The sequence below is a fragment of the Scomber scombrus genome, chromosome 17 (assembly GCF_963691925.1).
Source record: "Scomber scombrus chromosome 17, fScoSco1.1, whole genome shotgun sequence".
Taxonomy (NCBI): Eukaryota; Metazoa; Chordata; class Actinopteri; order Scombriformes; family Scombridae; genus Scomber; species Scomber scombrus.
This window is the reverse complement of record NC_084986.1, coordinates 22,270,523-22,289,684: the sequence shown is the minus strand read 5'-3', so window position 1 is coordinate 22,289,684 and position 19,162 is coordinate 22,270,523. Positions and strand designations below refer to the sequence as shown.

Sequence of the window (19,162 nt, the reverse complement as noted above, 5' to 3'; positions counted from 1 at the left end):
CACACACACAATTCTCAGTGTGTACAGTTGCAAAGAGACTTTAGAGGATAAATGTCCTCACAGTTTACAAAACAGAGGATGTGGGGAAACGCCCGTAACAAGCAGAGAGGTACTTATATATGACATCACTTTGCCTGACTCACAGCTGGGATAGTCACCGCATCAAATGCCAGCTTGCCATGAAAAACTGAATCACACCCCAGCGGCCTCTGAAAGATCCGCATGAAACCGGCGGCCATGTTGGATCTTTTGATGCATTTCGTACAGTGAAAGTGATTGGAGAGTTGCGCCAACATGTCCGAGCGATGTAGGCAGTAACGCTTCTGTCAATGGAAGGCACGCCCTTTTACCCCTGGTTGATTACGAGTTTAACCAATCACAACAGAGCGCTGTTCAGATTGACAGTAGAGTAAACCTATCAGAAGCGTGTATTTTGACAGAAGGGGCGGGGTGAAAGGCGTGTCCGCGGGACCAGGGTGTCGCCGCGGTGGCTCCCATTCGAAGGCGACGGCGGTCGTCTGTATTTCGGCTCTAATCTCTCCAGAAAAAAAAGGCGAAATAACTCCAAGCAGTCGGTGAATTTTGACACACTTTCACGTCTTTTCCCCAAAATTCATCTCGGTCGAGCTGGTGGCGGGGCTCTTGGTAATGACGGGGTGTGCCAAGAATTTGAAGTAGCTCGCCGTTATAGTTTGAAGAAAGAGTGAGTCGGTAAAAGAGAGAGAGAGGAGCCATTTTGTCCCGACTGTGTGGGAGAAAAGAAAGAGTGGAAAAGAGGAATCACACGGGGAGGAGAGCCTTATTTTTTTTTGCTTTCTGTTCTCATGCTGTAAACAGGGGGAAACCAGTCGGGCTTTGGGATACATAACTTGACGGTGTTTCGGGCGCGTTATTTTGGGGTGGTATTTATCCGACTAGCTCGCCAAGCTAATCAACAAATCCCAGATTGTTAACTGTTAACAGCCAAGAAAAAGCGGGGTGGTTGGTCCAGTTGGCTAAGGAGCTGGCTTTAGACTTCACAAAGGCGTTGCTAGGTTATCCATTTTTTTGTGTATCTGTCTGGGTGAATACAAGCAGTTTTTTCAATGGCGAAGAAGACGTACGACTTGCTGTTCAAGCTGCTTCTGATCGGAGACTCGGGCGTGGGGAAGACCTGTGTGCTGTTCCGCTTCTCTGACGACGCCTTCAACACAACCTTCATCTCCACCATAGGTAAGAGGAGTCCGGGTCCATATTTGGTGGGTGGATGGCGTATTTTGTTACGGGTGTTTTCTGGGGGACTTCGTTTGACAGCTCTACCCTGCAGCTGGAAATGGTAGGCAGGACATCAGCGTGCACTAGGCCTGCACAGGTTAGCTGCAAGGCTAGTTTGTGCAGCTTTTCAAGCTCTTAATTAAACCCCTTCATCAACCCTTCTACAACTGACTGCGACCTTTGTAACAAAACATGACTATGATTTTTGGGTCAGCCTGCCAAGTAATGGCAAGAATAACCGGTTCAGATGCCAGAGGAATGGCTGTCAAGTTGAATCCAGTGAGCTAACTAAGGCTAGTAGCAGTTCAGGGCCGTGCCATGTAACTGACAGGCTTTAAGATCTCATTATCAACACATATTATCAGGAGTTTGTCAAGAACAGGCATCATTTTGATGATCAATGAAGTATGGAAACAAATCCCTGAATGTTAGGTATATTGTTTCTACTTGTTACAGACACCACTCAAGTAAAGCCCCCAAAAAAGCAGGAGGTGGAAGACGTCTATTATCTTTTACATGTTAAGTCTTACATCTTACATCTTATATGAAACTCATAATATCAGAGTATAGACATGTTTAAGTATAGGTAAAAGTATCTTACATAAGATAACAGGCATTGACATCTCAATATCAGCATAGATGTTAAGATCATACTTAATTTTGAGTAATAATTATGGAGTAAGTAAGTATAGAAACAAATCCCTGAAGCAGATATACACACCACTCAAGTAAAGCCCCCCCCCAAAAGCAGAGTTATTTACATATTTTATTTGCATAAAAAGTTGTAATATTAGGTTATAGAAATGTTTAATTTCAAGTAAAAGTCCTGCCATCAAAATAAGACTTAAAAATGTATTCTCAACAAAGTGCATTTAAAGTAGAGCTGATGCAGTTAATCAATTTGTTGATCTGCAGAAATTTTAATCAATGATTAATCAAGTCAGTGATTTTTTAAGCAAATGATACAACAAAACTTCTGGCTCCAGTAATTTTACATGACATGTGTATTTTACATCATTATAACTAAAGGTCTCTGGGGTTTGGGACTGTTAGTCACAGGGAAAAGATATCTGAAGATGTTATCTTTGCTTCTGGGTAATGAATTACTTTTTGACATTTGAATGACTTAACAGCCAATCGCTTAATGCAAAAAACAATCAGTGAATCTTTAATGAAAGTAATTGTTAGTCGCAGACTTCACTCACTCAGTATCAATAGTAAAAGTAGTTATCAGGCAGAATTTTTTGTGTCTGAGCTGTCATTACTGACACATTAATGTGTGAGCATCGGTTAGATGTGGTAGCGGCTGGTGGTTTTGTCTGATCTAGAGAAAATTGTCATCTATTATAAGACCTTCATGTGCTTTGTGTGTAACATCTGAATATGCAGTGTAACTATAAGTGTCGCATAAGTTCAGTAGCATAAAAAGCACTGTGTTCTCCCTTGAAATGTAGTAGAGTTAAAGTATGAAGTGCCATAAAATGAAAAAGAAAATCACTACAGGCACATCTATAATAATTGAAAAAAAAGTATTCTTAAGTACAGCAGTGGAGTACATGTGCTTTGTTACTTTCCACTGCTGCTCGAACCAGAACCATAAACAATTCATCATGGTGGCATCATGAGCTTTTCTTCTTCTCCCCCCTCTCCCCTCCGCTCCGTCCTCTACGCATGCGTCCAACATCACGCTCACATGAGTCAAGTGTCAAACTATGTCAAATCCCCGCACGGCCCAGACCAAGGCTCCGTTTACCCCTGTTGCTTAACATCACTGCTGAGTAATAACGTAACGTTAGACGTGTTTTACAGGAGCGGCTCGCGGCTGACTTGTTTGCTGCGCTTTTATATCCTTGATCTCTTGATTGGAGCTTTAATGTCAAGCCCCGCTTCTTAGTAACTCGAGTGTTGACGACGGCTCCTCCTGACCGTACGCCTAAGAACACACGGCCATAATGGGCAGCAGTGTTCCCGTTGGCATCCAGGCTAGATTAGATTTGTTGAGGTGCAGCGATGAAGCAGCTCTCTGTTGTCAAGCTCTCTGTGTCTCACACCCAGACACACACACCCATATATATTTCTTTATGGTGCAGATATTTTGTCTTGCAGTCAGTCTAATGTGTGTCTGTTGTTACATTATCTGCCTTATTTGAGTTCAGATCATCGTGTTATATCTCTTCCAGTTGAGTCAGTTCAGGAAGAAGATGTGTGATGACGGTCAGCTGCAGACTTACATGTTCTCCAGCTGTTAAAGCTCGGCAGTAACCTTTGCTCCTGCAGCGGTGCTCTTCCTGCCAGGTTTGGTTAGTAAGTCAAGTATTTCAGTACTTGTAAGCATTTGCAACAGCAGCCAGGGCTCACATTAAGAAATACTGTTTATGTAGTGTAAAGGTAGATTTTAGGAGAAGCTTCAAAGGCACCTGTTTCACCCTGCAGTTCATGTTGTGGTTTGTGGTTTACAGTCTGTAGGAGATTGACCTTGTTTAAGCGAGGTTCACATTGTCGTACCATCGTTACTGTGAACATGCAGTTTTCTTTCACACTGAAATAAATGTAGGACAAATGTGCAAGTTAGTTAGTGAATCATTTAAAGTATCAACCTGATCAGAAACAAGTGGTCACATCACTTAAACTGAAAGTGTCCTTGACATTCGTCTCTATTATATAGCTTAGGAAGTGTTCACTTGCTGAGGTTTCCACCCGAGCTCATGTGAATCTAAAGTGCAGAGATACTGACTTTATAGGTGTAATTGTGCTCATGTCTGCAGGGTTAGTGTTAAAGTGTTCCCATAAAAAGCTGCGATGCCATTCTGCTTCTCTTGTCTTTGTTCTACATCTGTGTTCAAAACAAAGCGCGATGCAGCAGCAGCACATGTAAAACCTGAGCTTTCAGCTTTTCAACAGGAGCGTTAACAACAAACGAGTATGTGACGTTATTCTGATATAGATTTTTAGATACGGCCCTTCCCAAGTAGACATACTGACTGCCAGGAAAAGTAAAGAGCTTGTTTTACTTCTTGTGAAGGCCAGACCCTTTCCAGTAGTGTGCTTGCCGTGCGGTAAAAGGATATTTGATCAGCTTACCGGTTGATGATAATGCAGGGCAAACATATTGACAGTTTTCCCCCCAGTTCAAATGCATGAGAAATGGAACAGCAAGCTGGGTTTTATATAAAAAATGTTACTATTTGTATTTAAATGCTGCATTGAATTTCACAATACTTACTTGGGTTCATCACTATCATATCATATCATATCATATCATATCAAGGTTTCTTGTCCAAGCATTTACAGATTCTTGGCATAATCCTCCTGTTGTCTTCCCGCTGACTATGCAACTTTTGTCCTCTTGGGTCTTGGGTTTTACACACATTTTTTTGCAAATTATGGTCAATAGGCCTTATTTAAATGAAATGATGCTTCATTTTTTAATTTAACGCCTGTTGTCCTCTTGTCAAAATTGACCCGATGACAACAGGAGGGATAACTATTAGCCTAAATATACTGTATAATGATATTTATTAAACAGTTAACATTGAACATTAATGTAAATGTAGTTGCATTCACTGATCTTATAACATATTCATCTGTTGAGCAAACACAACGCATAAAATATAAAGAAAGGAAATATGTATGCTTACTGTACATATAATCTTACAGTATATGTTACTTTAATGTCTGACTATAATAACTCGAACACAATGACAACATCCCTTCTCACTACTGTCAATGCAGATCAGTTTGATGCTATAAACTCTGATTAACTTAGCCAACACTGAACGCACCTCATTGGGTATTTTGTATTAAGTGCATCACACAGTGGTTATCTGGTAGTTTGTGCATATGTTTCTCACAACTTTATAACCGACTTCAACAACTTGGAGAAACATGTCGAGTGACAGTATTCATACCCGCTTTGCATGGGATGTGCAATATAACTTTAAAGTCAGGCATAAACCCAGCCGCCATGTACGTATGCAATAAAAAAAAAACAATTTAATCATGAATCAGTATGCTGATTATTTGAATTGAGTAAATGACATCTTTAAATGACTTACAAACACAAAGATGTTCAATTTCCTATCATATAAGATACAGAAAAGCTGGACTAGGTCATTTTTTTAATAGTTTTGACCAGTTTAGTTGTAGTTTGACTAGTTGAATTCAGGGCAGCTTCACTTATTGACTAAATATGAGCTTAAGAACTATCAACAGAAGTCTCTCAGTGTGTGATGGACTTTTGCCTCTCTATGATTAGCGGTTTCATCTCTCTGCTCAGTCATTTGTCGATGCAACAAACGCAGCAAATAAAAAGCATGTGGTCACAACACTGCAAGAATCCATCTTACCCAACGGTGTCAAAGCTTGTATTAAAGTACGCACGCACACACACTCACACACACACACACACACACACACACACTAATCAGATGCAGCTCTCTGTCTAAACCTGAATGTGTGAAGGGAACAAGAGCCCCGAGGACGAGCCGGCAGAAGCAGGACATGTGAAACAGGAGTGTGTTCTTCCTCTGACACACTACTCATACCTTTGGAGACAGAGACGCACAGCTGCTTCTCAAAAATACCCCTACCGGAAACCCCCCTCTCCTCTCCTCTCCTCTCTCATCTCTCATCACTCACTCATGCTCATTTCCAATCCTCTGTGCGTCCCGTCTCTCCAGTGTATTAGAGGTTACGCATATTAAGAGCCGCCGAATCCTCATAATGTCATGATCCGAAATTCCACAAACGCACATTGTGAATTTTTAGAAATGGAAATTGGCGAGACGACGGCAGACGTAGTCGGAATTCATACTCGTGGAAGGAACGGTTCCTCCGGGATTTAAAAAAGAAAAGAAAAAGAAAGCCGGGTTATAAACCTCCGTACTCTCCCTTTTTAAGACGTCCGATTCTACATTCTCCTTTTCATGGAGAGTGTTGTTTTTCATCAGGAGGAGTGAAACCCTTTCTTTTCCAGTGATTGGGTAAATGTGGGATTACACAATACACATAGTTTCTTGACAAGTTGCCAGTGAACCCCACAAGGAAAAAAACAGATCCACTCAAGTGTTTCTACGCCTCACTAGCAACACACAAATATGACATCACACCAAATGAGCCTTATTTTGACAGCTCAACATTTAGTAAAAGTTGTCCAGAACATATATCAACTTTTACTTTATTAATCCAAATATTTGATGCAAGTATCACTTGTGTTTTAATGTTTTTAAAGCATTTGTAAAACTTCTTTTTTTGTTCCTACCCGACTATATCTTTACCTCCCTCCCTCCATCTCTGTCTCTTTCTCTCTCTGGGGTGTACTTGATATGTAGTGAGTCACACTTTGGCAGCCGGTGGCTTCATTATTCTATGGGCTGGCCCCACCTAGAGCACAGCTGTTTCTGGGACTTTTTAAACCAACCACAACTCGCGACCAGAGCTGAACTTGACAGCTCAGTATTTAACAGGAAAACACCACTTTAAAGGCCAAAAGCAGGAAAATAAACTGTGATGAATCAGCTTTTTTCAAAATACTGTTGCCATATATGGTTTTATGAGCATGACAAGAAATGATAATCCTGGTTGTTTTACAGTGAAAGATTTACAGTAGGGATCAGGCTGTTAGCTGATTGGTCGATTTGGTATTTTTGACAGAAAGTTCCAGCTTTGTAAGGGTGAATATTTGCAGTTATTTTAGTCGTATTTTGGTAAATTCAATTAGTTTGAGTTTTGGAGCGTTGGTCGGACAAAACTAGGAATTTGAAGATGTCGTCATTGACTCTGGAAAAACTTTGCTGGACATTTTTTAAACCTTTTTTTTGCCATTTTCTAGACAAATTGAAAAATAATTGCCTTGTCAAGACAATAGAAAGATCAAGCAAACCGATTCAATAAACAACCCTAATCCTTCTAATTAGGATTATTTGTCTAAATTTCACCAGCGGCTGGTATTAATCAGATTGTCTAATTTTGAAAAATGTTAATAAAAGCAAACAATAGTTTTGTGGTGCCAGAAACCCTGAAGTTCATTAACAGGGTTGCAGCTTGTTTCAGGAAGTGTCAGTTTTAAAGAAAATAAAGATTTTAAAGGAGATGACAAACACAGTAAAATATTTAAAACAGCAGGTCAAGAAAATGTATATAATCAAATCCAACTAACACAGAAACTAAAATAAGTGTGTTGCTTAATTGTCAAAACTCAGAAACATGCACACACAGGAAAAACTGAGTGTGTGTCTTCTGACTGCACCATTAGTCAGCTCCAATCCAAGAAGGAAGAAAAAGAAACTCAAGGCTGCAGCTTCCCATTAATCATCCCTAACTAAAACCCACCAGCCGAGCCGCCGTTCAAAACTATCTCACACTTTTTACGCTAATAAGTTTACCGCGGAGTCTCGGTCCGCCCTCCTTAACCCGATTTTCTCCCAATAACCTGATTTGTGTGTTTTTGCGCGGGCGTCGCGAGCCAGCTGCATATATCACAGCTGCCTGCTGACGACGGGGCCCTCAAGGTCCTGGCATGACACTGCAGAATCAGGAAGACATAATGTTATTGTCTCTGCGACGGAAACACTTGTCACTCACTTTCCATTTCCCTACACACACACACACACACACACACACACACACACACACACACACACACACACACACACACACACACACACACACACACACACACACACACACACACACACACACACACACACACACACCTCTCTGTGGCTGGCTGTGGATGTCTCTCTTGCTATTGTCAGAAAGAGGAGTGGATATATTTTTTCATAGCTTACTTACGTGTTTTTTTGTGTGTTTATTTTACAGGAATAGACTTCAAGATCAAAACTGTTGAATTACAAGGAAAGAAGATCAAACTACAGATCTGGTGAGTCAGTTCTCTGTAATGATATGTGTCTTTTTACTGTTTGTGTGTGTGTTTGTGTGTGTGCCCACGTCGAGGCTCCACACGTATCCAAGCAGAAAAACTACAGCGACTCCATAAGAATCATCTCTTGAGTTCAGCCTCTTTCGCGCCTTCGTTACATCATAGCCAAACATCTGTTGGACAAACCTCCCACAAGCCGAGAAATATGCTGGAACAGGAAATGGTCATCAGTCCATCAAGAGGTCTGCTGCGGGGTTATCATCCGAGTCCACAACTGCTGCTTCCCCCCCTCCCTCCTCCTCAACTGGAACAGGCAGATTTTCACAGCTTCCTTTTTTTTTCCTTTTTCTTTTTTTTTGTTACAATACATTAAAACAGCAGGACTACAACTCACCATTGTTTTCAACTGTTAATTAATCATTTAGACAATGAAATGTTAAAGAAAATGTGAAGAATTGGCAGTTTGTCAAGTTTCTCAGAGGTCATGGTGATGTGTTTAGACTGCTTAGGTCTAAAAGAAAAAACAACATTTGAGAAACTGGAACTGTCAAATATTTTTTTGCTTGAAAAATGACAGAAGCGATTAATTTATTATCAAAATAACTGCTAAGTCATTTTCTGATGTTCAACTAATCAACTAATCATTGCAACTCTATTAAACACACACACTGAAACTCTAATTCATAGGTTAGATTAATTAGATTGTATATTAGCCTGCAACTAACATTATCTCTTAACCTTTCCCAAAAGTCAGTTAATGATTTAGATTGTTTGGTCTATTATTTATCAGATAATCGTTAAAAGTGACGACTATAAATATAAAGAGCATGACCACTTCAGATGTCTCATTCTGTCCAATAACAGTCCAGTTCCCAAAGATAAAATATTGGGCAGCACTTCAGAGCTCTTATTTAATGAAGAATTGAACTGACGATCATGGGAAAGCTAATAAATGCATCCTGAGTTAAGATGATTTTATCAAACTATTATTTCTAAGATCAGAACTATTTTACAGTTTCAGTTCAAGCTGCAGTGTGAAATTCAGTTAGTTTTTGATTAGTCAGGCTTATAAAGATTAACTTATTTTCACTTGTCGTCGTCAAATGAAACAAGAAAAGCACTGTAACTGATACAGAGGCATTTTTTATGATGAGGTGAATGTCTCTTTCTCTGGAAAGAGACGTGCTTTCATGTTGAATGTTATCTATCAGACGAGACACTTGAACGTCCACACCCTCTGCTCCGTGATAAAGTCCACACATCAGAAAGAATAGCATCAGTGAAAGGCATCCTCAGGTTTGTTACAGTACTGAAGATGTTAATATACAGATGGAAGTAGAGATGAACACATGTGTTTATTAATTGACTAATCAATCAGCAGAAAATGAATTGGCAGCTTTTTTGGCCTTATGGTCAGAAGAAAATATAGTCTGTCACTTTACTATTCACTTTACTTCCATGTATGATATAAAGAGGCTTATCATCATAATGTGACAGCTGCTACCAGTGAATATTTGCTGTAGTCGTTAAAAATGACTGATACAGTTTCTGATTAAATTTCTGACAATTCACTAATCATTGCAGCCCTAAAATAAGAGAACAATAATCAGATGAATCAATGATAAGCTTTAGTTGCAGCTCCAGATGTGACTTTTAAAGTTGTTACACAGTGTATGTTGTGGTATGTTGTTCTCATCTCTCTACTGCCAAACAAAACACAGACATGACACATGAGGAATATGAATAATAATGATATTTAGAAAGTCAATCATAACAATTCAAATATGCAATCCTGTCTAGTAGATGAGTCAATAAATCAGTTAGTAGGTTTGACTGTTGGGGCAGCCTTACTTTCTTACTCATCCTGTCTTTTCACATGAATCAGAGTTTGTAATGTATGTATATACAATACTATAGAGGTATGTATAGTACAACCTGGGGCTACAATACAAAAGAATAGAATAGAAAGCTTTATCGTCATTATATTTGACATATAATGAGATTACAGGTGCTTTAAAGACAAATACAAACATGACAACCAGATAAAAAAGATGGTAGTATAAAAAAAAAAAGATGAGATGCAGCTATAATAGCATAATGTGGAGGGTAAATAAATACAACTTACTATTATTTTCATCGATTCATCTGTCAATTATTTTCTTAAGTAATCGATTAGTTTTGTGCATAAAATGTAAGAAAATGGTGAAAGATGAGAGATTTTTGACGACAAAAAATATTCAGATTTGAGGGGCTGGAATCAGAAAATTTTGAATTTTCCCCCTCAAAAGTGACTCCAACTGATGAATCAATTATCAGAGCAGCTTGTGATTAATTTAATAGTTGGCAACTAATTGATTAATCGTTGCAGCTCTTCTCATCAATAGAGCATAAAAAATTCTCAGCATCATGTGTAATTTATAGTATTAAGTCATAATTTTGATGTGATTGGATCAGAAACTGTCCATTAAGCCTCTTCTGTGGCTGAATGTATTTCTCCTTTCTGCTCTTCCTGCCCAACACATCATATCTGGAATTAATCTTCACTGTGCAGCAGAGCTTTTGAAGGTGTGGTCACGCTCAGCACTTTGAACAAAAGCTGCCGAACGTAACGTAGTACGATAGTGTTTGAGTTTGCTGATGTGTGCCTCTTCCTCCTCTGTTTCTGTATCACCAGTGATAGATGGATGTTGGCAGGGTTTCCCCTCCATAGGAAAAAAATCATAGTTGAGGTGCATGCTGCTGCAGACGTGTGAGGAACACTGTTAGCCTGCGGTGGAGTTTGCTCGTAAGATTTAGCAGACTTCTTAAATGCAGCACAGGTTTGATTTCAAATAGTTCCTCTGGACCTTAAAACAGACTTTCTGATCAGAGTCAGAGATGTGCTAATGGGGCATTAGAGGAGCAATGTGTACCATTAAGGGGGCTCAATTGGCAGAAATGGAATGTAATATTTATAAGTATGTTTTTAATTAGTGTATAATCTCCTGGTCACCGTCATGTTTCTCCGTAGCCCAACACAGACAAACCAATCGCTGGCTTTACAGAGGGCCTTGGATGTTTTTTGTCAGTTTGTGACCAACAGAGATTGTACATGCTTGGATGGGGAGGGAGAGGGTAGATGCCACTAAATTCTATACACTGGTCCTTTTAAATAATTACACTTTTATCTACCTGTATTGGTTACCAAAATGAAATGTAAATTCCCCCACTGTGGGAAAAATGAAGGGATATCTTATCATTATAACAACATGACACGTCTTTGGCACACTTTATGTTGGCCTGTAAGAATCATAAATGATGTAGTCATTATTTTGTGAGTAGGGCTCTACCAGAAATACAGAGCTAATGTATCTCAGTGCCAAATATCAGAATAATAGTACACCTGTTTGCTTTTTGGGTTGAACAAAGCTTTTTAGCATCTGTAACTGAAATGTGTGATTTGCCTGAAATCTCAGCATCTTTATGAAGTAATTGTCGAGTCATTAGTATCAATCAACAACTGTCAAATCCTGCAGGCGTGGCTGCTTTCAGCTATGATACAGTAAAAATCATAGTTACTGAACCATTTATTGTTTGTTTTTCAGCGATGGACTAAATCCAAGAGAACAAAGAAATTAAATATGTGTTTCTCTCTCTCCCTCTCTCTGTGTGTGTGTGTGTGTGTGTGTGTGTGTGTGTGTGTGTGTGTGTGTAGGGACACAGCGGGCCAGGAACGGTTCCACACCATCACCACCTCCTACTACAGAGGAGCCATGGGCATCATGCTGGTCTACGACATCACCAACGCCAAGAGCTTTGAAAACATCAGCAAATGGCTGCGCAACATTGATGAGGTGAGACTAAAAAACCTTGTCAGTAAAAGATCCTGAACTTTATGTGAACGTTGTGCTTGTGCTATTTTTTCAGCTCTCCTTTTTTCCTCTTAGCTGCAAAGAATAAGTGATAAATATAAAACAACAACACAAAAGCCAACATCTGAGAAGCAGTAGCACAGACACTATTTTACACTCTCAATGTCACCTGGCAGAACGGACATAAATCCAGCTTTGTGACTGCGGCTGCGCTCTGTCATCGGCTGTATCAACATTTTTAAAAAGAGCTATCGCAGAGAAAGTTAGAGAAGACACAAAGTTGCCGCCTGTGTCTGGCAGCTGCAGCCGAATCAAGAAACTCTGCCAAAACCTGTTCAACCTCTGCCTGAACACACATCTCTGTTTCCACTTATGTTTTAATGCAGCCAAATTCACTATATAGTCTCTTTTACCTAGTTTCCTGTTATCAAGACAACAGAGCCAGTTTATAAAATAGTGATTTTACTGCAGGTCATAAACATAAACCTGTTGGCCAGCTTTCATTCTGAAGCTGCTGCACGATGATAAAAATCATTCTTTTTTATGATCCTGACATTGTCTGAAGAAAATCAGCATAAATCCAGATAAAATGTGCTGTGTATTAACGTATTTTGACTTAACATGAACACAACTGCCACACATAAGCTCAGTTTTTGCCTGTAAACATCGAAGCAGCTAGTCTCATCTACACAGCATTTAGTGACGCCACTCAGGCCTGATATATTATACTCTGTGCTTTCTACCATCTTAATCAATACTAATCCATTCCAGATCAAACACAGCAATCACATTTGATAACTCATTATCTGTATTACCACACATGCTCAGTCAGTAGGAGAGTGTTTGTTATGAAGTGAAGCACATTAGTTCATACCGTCCAAGCGCCGCGCTTCTGTTTGGTATGCTGCCTCGGAATGTTCCTCTGGCCGCCGCTTTTTTTAAAGAGCTCCGAGTCCGACGGAGGAGAGGAAACACACGTTTTTCCTGCAAGCTACGACCTCGCTAACGTTCCTCTAACCTCTGTGCGAGAGGCTTTTGTTGTAGAGTGTTACAGAAGCCAAATAGGATGCAGGGATTTCTGCTACTCGGAGAGTCGTGTGAAAAGTAGGGCTGGGTATCACCACTCATATCCTGAATCGGATTAGATTACAATGGTCCTGATTCAATTTTTTATTCAATTCAATATCAAAAGAAAGGACTAATGCTGTAAATCTAACCTGTTGCATTAGTGAAAATATGAATGTTTACTTTAAGAATTGACCCCAAAGCAGCTACATTAATGTACTTTATTTAACATGAGCAACACTACAGCACAGCACAGCACAGCACAGTATAGGGCAGCTCTACAGGCTGTACAGTCAGTGAGTATTGAGTGAAAAGATAAGGGCTTTCTCTTCAGCACAGGTGGCTTATGCAAACAAGTTGTAACCAATTCAAAAAGAAAGTGATTAGATAGTTTTATTTAAATATGGAGGATCAAAGGAGTAAAATAATCCAGAAACATTCGACTAATAAAGTTAATATGAGAGTTAAGTCTAAAAATGTGTTTCTTTTTGTTTGTGTATCCTGTTAATCCTCTTGAGACCCCTCTGATTTATCTCATGGCGCCTTCTGCGGGGGAACCACCGGTCTAGATCACGGAGCGCTAAGTGGAGTTATCAACCAGTTCTGGCACTTCTCAGATAGACAGATATGATCATTACTAAATGTAGTGTATCATCAACGGACTGTGATACTCTCACCCAGCCTGTCTGCCCCCTAATGGACGTCACACGCTCTGAAATGTTCATAGATAACCTGTTAATCACCTGCCTGTGTGTTTAAGTGATTGAAAATGTAATATAATTCTCATCTTTCTTCTTCATCTTTTTTTTCTTTTCAGCACGCAAACGAGGATGTCGAGAGGATGCTGCTAGGCAACAAGTGTGACATGGAGGACAAGAGGGTCGTACCAAAAGCCAAGGGGGAGCAGGTGAGATGGTGCAGCTGTTTTAAACACTGAAAGTTAGAAAAAACACAATAGGAGGTTTACGGTGTGGTGGAGCTTATAAAATACTGCAAACAGCCTCCTTATAGAAAGTGCAGTAAGCTGCTATTTGTCTTTGCGTGCCATGAAGGCTTATTGCAGCAACAACTACTCACATAATACACTTTGTTGAGACGTAGGCCTTCAAATTAAAATACCTTCTGGATAAACAATAACAAATATATCAGTTAATTTTGTGTTTTAATGTTTAAATTAAATTATTTTGCAATGTAAAATGAATTTCTGGACTAGTATATGTTGCAGGTACAGGGTGTAATTAGTATTTTGAATAGGCAAGAGTTCTCAGTAGAAGGTGTAAAGGTTTCAAAACAGCTGGACGGTTGATCTGCTTCTTGTAGAGGTGGGACTTTGAAGAGTTTTCTTTGTGATTGATTTATAACTAGTGTTGTAGGGTTGCCACAGTTCTGGAAAGTACTTGAAAGTGCTTGAATTTTTGATTTACTGAGCAATACAGAGGTCCTTAAAAGTGTTTGGATTTAAGCAGCTGGAATCAGTTTGAGCCTCGTGTGCTCCGTCTTTAACGTTGGCTACATATAATCACCAAGTTGCCAGTTGCTAACTTATTTTCTAATCAGCTGAGCTTACCCCCCGTTCAAGTTAAGCCCAACATCATACATCACAATTAGCCTCAGGGGGCTTTACAGTCTGTACGGCATCTGCCCACAGACCCTCCATTCAGGAAAGGGAAACAATGTGGAAGAAAGCCCAGGAAGAACAGCTGAGGAGGGACAGATGTGTAATAGGTGTCCATGTACAGAACAAAGCAACTAAATCAAAGTATATACAAACTACAATATAAAAACATATGTGAAGAATCAGGATCTGACTTCAGGTGTCACTGACCTGAGCCACACAGTGTCTTCGTCATGGAGACCGGGAAGAAGACAGAAAGAGGAAGAGAAACTCTCGCAGCTCGCCGGCCTGTGGGAACAGAAACAACGACAGAGGGTTAAAGAAATGCAGCAGTTATAAGAACGTTTGCAGTTTTATGCTCATCAACAGGACAAATTTGGACTACAAGTACCAGGGTTCACAGATTCAATGAGAGCAACACACTGAAAGGATAACGCTAACAGCTGTGAGGCCTAAGAGGAGAAAAGAATACACACTAAATGAAAGTTAAGGCAAAGAAATGAGGTTTAAGTTTGTAATGAAATGAAACACAAAACATCTCCACCCTCCATGTTTCACAGCTGTCATCACCTTCACACACTGGTGAGGTCATGCAGTGATAAACTTGTTATTCTCTTTTATACAAACCAAAGAAATATACACCCTGTTATATTTCTCATGTTGCACATTTAGTCAGATTGAGCCTAATTTGCATCATTTCATGATCAGAAAAAATTAAGTCACTATCAAAAAAAAGTTTTATATTAAGGTTTATATTAACACTTCATCCTCAGTATAGGAATTTGCTGTATATGAACATCTTCATCATAATTTTGAAATAAATAGTCCTTGAAATGTGTCGTTATAGATATCTAGGCTGCAATTCATGTTGTTGACGGTTCACATGCACAATATGCTGGGAAATGTAGTTTTTTGATGCATGTTTGTACTTTAATCGACACGAGAGAAGTCTTTCAAATAATGCACCACGTATTATTAGCTTTTATTTTCAGCTGATTGATTGTATTTATATATATTTTTTAATCCAGTGGTTATGCAAGCTCCTGAGCTACATTTACATCCTCTTTTAACATGTTAGTTTGTGTGTTTGTGTTGCTACTGGAAGCATGTCTTTCATATGTTGTCAGACTTGTGTTTTCTTAATGGTTTGTCACCGTTGAAGGGCGACCACAGAATAAATACAATTAATCTAATTGATGTTATCCAGTCTCATTTTGAGGGACTGGCAGCAAAATCATACCTGCACAGACTTCATGTATTTAGTTGTTTGTTAAGATTCTTGTAATTCATGTATTTGTGCAGTCAGATGTTCATTTCTTTAGTATTTTCCATTTTTACCCACTATGGAAGCACCAATAACAGATGGGGAATGTTTTGCATATTGTCCAGGGCCTGTTAGTATGTAGAGTTTGATTTGATGTAATCTCAAACATAGCGCTGTGCGATTTTAGTCCAAGCAGAGATCTAATCTGCCAGAACAAGTGAAAACGTGTGTGTGTGTGTCTGTGGGGGCCTTTAAGAGCTCTGGCTTCAGTAGCTAGTCAGTCTGCAGATTTAGCAACATCAGATACAGATCTGCTTACTCATACACACACAGTTTACCTGACTAGAATGGTGCGTGTGCACTTGTGGAAAGCAGTGACACCTGATCTCTGTTCTGCACAGCCGCTTTATTTTTGGATGACCCCCTGTAAACTGTCTCCTCTCTCCTTGCTCTAACACGGCCTCCTTTCTCCTCCACAGATTGCGAGGGAGCACGGCATTAGGTTTTTTGAGACGAGTGCTAAGGCTAACATCAACATCGAGAAGGCTTTCCTCACGTTAGCAGAAGACATCCTCAGAAAGGTCAGTGTGTATAATGTGTATTTATACTCATTTATCAAAGTGTTGGTGCACTTATAGTACACTGATTTATACAAGTACACTTAAATTACATTTATACTACACTAATTTATACAAGTTTAAGTACACTTATACTGCATTTATACAAGTTTAAGTACACTTATACTGCATTTATACAAGTTTAAGTACACTTATACTGCATTTATACTACCCTAATTTATACAAGTTTAAGTACACTTATACTACCCTAATTTATACAAGTTTAAGTACACTTATACTACATTTATACAAGTTTAAGTACACTTATACTGCATTTATACTACCCTAATTTATACAAGTTTAAGTACACTTATACTACATTTATACTACCCTAATTTATACAAGTTTAAGTACACTTATACTATTTATATACTACATTAATTTATACAAGTTTAAGTACACTTGTACTACATTTATACTACACTAATTTATACAAGTTTAAGTACACTTATACTATGGAAACACAATTATTTGCATTTTCTTTGATCATCTGGAAATTTGGTTAAGATTTGCACTTCATCTTTATTCGTTTTAAATTCTAGGTGGATATTAACATTTTATATAAGTTAGATTTTTATTTAGTTGTATTTAGTTTTTATTTCCACTGATTAAAAATATTAAATACAGAATAAGCCCTTTTGCTACTATAATTGTACTGTCCCATTGTGCTAAACCTTTATTTCAACCAATGAATTTATCTGTAACAAAAATTACCAAAAAAATCATAATATAAAATGAATATACAAGTTCAATATCAACATATAAAACTACAAACAACTTGACTGACAGCTGACATATGTGAACAATTAAATTAATCTGCTCGATTAAGACTCACATCTGAGCCTTTTTTTGGGCAATTTTAGTCCACAGAGCCTCAAATTCTATTGAAATGTACATTTCTCTCTCTACACTTGGATAGAAACTTGGCTGCAGAGGGAGGAGGGCTCGTTCATTAAAAATAAACACCTGAGGTGACACAGAGTCGTTGTATCATCAGTTTCCTCTAATCCACATTTTTCTCTCTGTGTGTGTTTGTGTTATGTGCATCAACAGACGCCTGTAAAAGAGCCCAACAGTGAAAATGTCGACATCAGCAGCGGAGGCGGAGTCACAGGCTGGAAGAGCAAGTGTTGCAGTTGAACAACTCCTCTGTTTCACTCACACTAACGCACACAAACACAAAACACACATATTCTCTCTCTAACTGCTCTAACTCTAACTCTCTCGCCCTCTAACCTGTCTCATGAGTTTTTCTTGCACACTGACACTCTGTCTCTTTATCAGAATAAAAACAATAAACCACTTCACTCGTCTAATTCCCCCCATCCCTCCCCACCCCACCCACCTCGACCCACACCATTCCCCCCCTCCCTCCCACCCCATATTCTTCCACTCTCCATTTGATGATCATTTTTATTTCTGATAAAAACAGAAATCCAGTCACGTTTCTTGTCATTTGTTTTAAAAGGTTGTTAAAAAAAAGAAAAAGAAAAAAAGAGTGAAAAGACAAGCTCATATTTTTAATATTTTCTTTGCCTGAGCTCACCTGGTTGGACACCCTCACCCCCTCTCCCTCCCTCCTCAACTATCCCTCAACCCCAACCCCCTTCCACCCACAGCACTCACCTTCAGTCGAAGAAGTCTAAAAAATAAAATAAAATCAGACAAAAAAGAGAAAATGTAGGATTAACATTTTGTACACATAGTGGGGTTTTCTGTTGTCTAACCGTATTTGGTCATTTACAATTTGTTATCAAGTGACAGAGGCGTGGCTAGCTCCTTTTGTATGTGGGGGTTTATTTTGTCCTGTGCCTTATATGGAAGACAGGGGCGGGGCTGTGTGATGGGCGGAGCCACATCCACCCAATCAAATTACAGTTTAATATTCTGTCAGCTGCGGCTCTCTCTCTCTCTCTCTCTTTCGGAGCCGAGCCGAAGCAGAAGCGTTTGAATTTCTCCTCCAGCCAAGAGAACGGCATTATATGTCCTGTTTATTGATGTTTTTGTTTTTATCTGTATATGATTTTTGTTTTCTTTTTTTTCCCCCTCTATTTTTGGGTTGATTTTTTTTTTTTTTTTTTTTTTTTTTTTTTCTCCTTGCATGCAGATTTCTTTGGGTTGGAAGCGTTTCTGTAACGTTGTGTAACGTTTGCCACTGGGTAACTGTGGGCGGGAGGTACAGAAGTTCTCTTTGGAAATTCAAACAATTTTGCAGATCCATTAAAAATAAGCTTGTTTAAGTTAACTTGTTTGTCCTCAATGCTGTTGAAGTGTGGAGTTTCATGTCTCAGATAATGAAAACAGGTGACACTATGATACTTACAGGTGAGAAACACGGTGCCAAGAAGTGTGGATTTCTAAACTTCCCAGTTAACATGAACACAACGTGTATCAACTGGTCTAACTCTCACAGGTGTTTAGCAGGAAGCTGACAGCCAGTCCTGATGAATGTTGGTTTTACACAAGTCCTAGTGTTACACAGAGACACAATGGCTACATTTCAGGGAAATAAATCTGAATTTTCCTTTAACTCAGTTCCTGACTACTATTTAATTTGTCCCTGTAGGGTAATAATGCAGCAGCTCAGCTTTCACATCAACAGACACTCACAGTAGG

At 39.1% G+C, this 19,162-nt stretch overlaps 1 protein-coding gene across 1 annotated transcript; it reads left to right on the top strand.

Moving 5' to 3' along the window:
• The first annotated feature begins 499 nt into the window (after positions 1–499).
• Positions 500–18,800, top strand: rab10 (RAB10, member RAS oncogene family). Its single transcript, XM_062437234.1, has 6 exons — positions 500–1,212; positions 8,074–8,134; positions 11,829–11,967; positions 13,868–13,957; positions 16,409–16,510; positions 17,600–18,800. The coding sequence occupies exons 1-6, from the start codon at positions 1,086–1,088 to the stop codon at positions 17,684–17,686; spliced, it is 606 nt and encodes a 201-aa protein (XP_062293218.1). The 5' UTR covers positions 500–1,085; the 3' UTR covers positions 17,687–18,800.
• Positions 18,801–19,162: the final 362 nt, after the last annotated feature.

Bases quoted from the DNA above. Each gene is read 5' to 3' on its own strand.
- rab10 (XM_062437234.1), top strand. From the start codon at position 1,086: ATGGCGAAGAAGACGTACGACTTGCTGTTCAAGCTGCTTCTGATCGGA. The intron at 8,135-11,828 runs GTGAGTCAGTTC...GTGTGTGTGTAG, and splicing joins AAGATCAAACTACAGATCTG to GGACACAGCGGGCCAGGAAC. The intron at 13,958-16,408 runs GTGAGATGGTGC...TCTCCTCCACAG, and splicing joins CAAAAGCCAAGGGGGAGCAG to ATTGCGAGGGAGCACGGCAT.